Raw genomic sequence first — 3,169 nt, 5'->3', positions numbered from 1 at the left:
TTTGGCCACCTTAGAGGTGATTTTGTTAGAACAATATGAAAGGGGGGAGGGAGATATCAATCAATCTAATTTATTGCGGTAGGAGCCAATAAAGGGAGGGAGATATTAAATTCATCAGATCTGCCTGGAAAATTTAATAGAATTGGAGTTATTCAAAACAGTAATAACATGGGAATAATATAAAAACATACACAAGAGAAAGTTAATAAAATTAGTAACATAAAATAATGTTAATAAGAGAATCATACAATTTTTTCAGCTAAAATAAGTTTACGTTTCCTAGTAGCTAAGCAACAAAATTTTGCCACAGCGTAAGTCACTGAGCTGTGAACGTCTTCTAAGAGGAATTTATGAAGGACTTCTGGCCTAAAGTCAAGATAAGACTGCAGAGGGCTAAATCTAGACAGAAGGGGTAGTATAAGATGGTCTCGTTCCTCCTGATAGAATCTGCAGAACAGGAGGACATGAGTAATTGATTCCACCATATTAGCAATGCATGGGCATATACGTTCATGCATTGGAACTCAAGTGGTTTACTACTAGATATAGTGACCAAAATCAGTTGGGACTTCTGCATGGCTTAACATGCTTTTATTTGGGGCAGAAATGTGGTGGCTGTTGCAAAAATTATTTAAGTACAGACTAGATCATACCTCGGGAGAAACGGTGAGGAGGTGGCTGAAGTATTTGATCAGCTGAAAGAAAGCCATGGAATCCCTGCGGAATGCACTGCTCCATTATTTCCAGGGTGCCATTGGAGGAAGAGGATGATAATCCCAGCCTTACGTATCTTGTTTTTTTCCCACAAAGCAAACAGTTAACAGGAGTGGCATTAGGTCCTCGAGGCAGATTCACTTGATCATGGCTATGACTTCTTGTAGCACCACTGTGATACAGGGAACGTTCCCGCTGCCATATATAATGTGCTGGAGCAATAGCCATTACCTGTGTAAGAGAATGTTAATTCTGAAATGGAGCCATAACAGAAACAAACAACAAATAATGCACAGAAATAATCAAAGTTAAGGTAATAGTTTTTGTGGGAGGGGTAGTTGCCAGTAAACACTTGCATAATCTCTTTCAGGACCCCCTATTTATACAAATATTAAACTCACTAACATTATAGTCACTATTCCCAAATGGTGCGATCACTTTTACATCTCTCACCAGGTCTTGGGCATTACCTAGGACCAAATACAGGATCACATCTCCCCTGGTAGGTTCTGTGACCATGTATTCCATAGGACAGTCATTGAGAGTGTCTAGAAACGCAATCTCTTTTTCCCGACTTGAACACATATTGACCCAATCAATGTGTGGGTAGTTCAAATCACCTATTACGACAGTTATTTCGTCTAGCCGCTATCTTTAATTCATTCATTATTTTATAATCTTCCTCTATCTTTTGATCTGGTGGGCGATAACAAACTCCCTGTGTTAAGCTTCCTTTTGGGCCCACTATTTCAACCCATAGAATTTCCAGAAGCGAATCCAATTCTCTTACCCTCTCAGTCTTACTGGACTGTATACCCTCTCTGACATACAGAACCACCCCACCTCCAACCCTTCCCCCCCATCCTTCTGATATAATTTATAACCAGGAATCACCGTATCCCACTGATTTTCCTCACCCCACCAAGTTTCTGAAATACCCACAATGTCTATCCCCCCCCAACACCAAGCATTCCAACTCCCTGATTTTACCTCGGACACTTCTAGCATTTGTATATATGTTTCTGTGTATGTTAAAAAATAGTTATTTTACACAGTTGCTGAAAGTACAGGAGATGAAGCTGCTTATTAAAATTCAGCTGCTCTTCTACATTCTCCGTCAAAAAAATTCATTGTGTTGTATCCTGCCAGTCCATTTGGCTAACAGGAATATATTCCTTCAGGTCAGGGAGCCTTCTTCTAATGCAAGAGATTTTCCAGTGGCAGAAGAGCCTTCTGTATCTGAGGAAGAATCCTTGTTCCAGAGGAACTTGTCGTTACTGGCTGGTAGAATACAACTCATAGCAGACCGATATATATATAGAATAAAACTGTCTTACCTCCTCACAGCAGCGTCTGCTTACAATAGCCCTGTAGTCCATCTTGCTCCAGAGTTCATCCCTTAAATTTAAGAAGTCAGGAAAGAGCTTCCTCCACGATTTTCCTAAGGCCCATGGAAATATCTCATACTTTGACTCTTCATCATCTTCCTCAACTGTGTTTGCTAGGTACCTACAAGGATACAAATTGCGATTAACTTAAATATGATTTCAACACCAGTTATGTACTAATGGGTCTTCCTTTTCTTTCTCAGTTGTACATATCACCATACCCAATTACTCAAAGCAATTTAGTGGAGAAATGTCAACAAACGGGTGGATTTTACCCCTTTCCTATCACTCCACAGAGCAAAGTTTATTTATTTATCAAAATATTTATATCCCACCTTTTGGCTCAGGTTGGTAGCCTTCCTCCAATCTAAGGAGGCTTCCTCTAATGGAAGTAGCTCTTCCATTAAAAAAAGCACCATGTAAATTGGAGGAAAGCTCCTTAGGCTGGAGGAAGGCTACTTGGAGGATGGTTGGATCCACCCCACTGTATTTTTACAAGGTTGAAAAGAATGATCAATTACTGTTTATTCAATTGGCCCAACCAAAAGTTGGAACTGAGTTTGTTTTATACAGAAAAAAAGTCAAGAATTTAGAACTGGCATAGAATTCTGCATTTACAAAATCTTAACGTTAGGTTGGAACCTACCAGCTTTCCTGCTAGTGCAAGAGGGAAGAAAGTTCCTTTTGACCCCCAAAGGGCTGTGCTGGAGATCGTGGCATCTGAGTGGACAAAAGATCACATGGTGGGGCTGCAATGAGGAGGGGGAATGGGCTAGGGTGGAATTATTTTTCAAAAAAGAATAACTGAAGCACTCCAGGAGGATGGGTAAGTGGATAACAATATGGCAAATGAAGTTCAATGTAAGTAAGTGTAAGGAACAGAAATCAAAGCTTCAAGGATATGCTAATAGGGTCTGAAGTTGCTGAGACAGAGGGAAAGAAAGACCTTGGTGTCACAGTGGATAGCTCAATGGAAATGCAAACCCAATGTGCCACAGCAGTTAAAAGGCAAATGCTATGATGGAGATCTTTAGGTAAAGGGCTGAGAATAAAACAGCCAACATTGT

General features: G+C 40.1%; 1 protein-coding gene across 1 annotated transcript; it reads right to left on the bottom strand.

Moving 5' to 3' along the window:
* Positions 1-653: 653 nt before the first annotated feature.
* Positions 654-2,223, bottom strand: LOC107112965 (speedy protein A-like; the record flags this gene model as incomplete). Its single annotated transcript, XM_015414169.1, has 2 exons — positions 654-945; positions 2,052-2,223. Coding segments are annotated over 2 exons (464 nt in total), but the record flags the coding sequence as incomplete, so codon positions are not given.
* Between the last annotated feature and the right edge of the window lie 946 nt (positions 2,224-3,169).

Source organism: Gekko japonicus, unplaced genomic scaffold (genome assembly GCF_001447785.1).
Source record: "Gekko japonicus isolate JY-2015 unplaced genomic scaffold, Gekko_japonicus_V1.1 scaffold7813, whole genome shotgun sequence".
Classification (NCBI taxonomy): domain Eukaryota; kingdom Metazoa; phylum Chordata; class Lepidosauria; order Squamata; family Gekkonidae; genus Gekko; species Gekko japonicus.
This window is presented reverse-complemented; position numbering and strand designations above follow the sequence as displayed.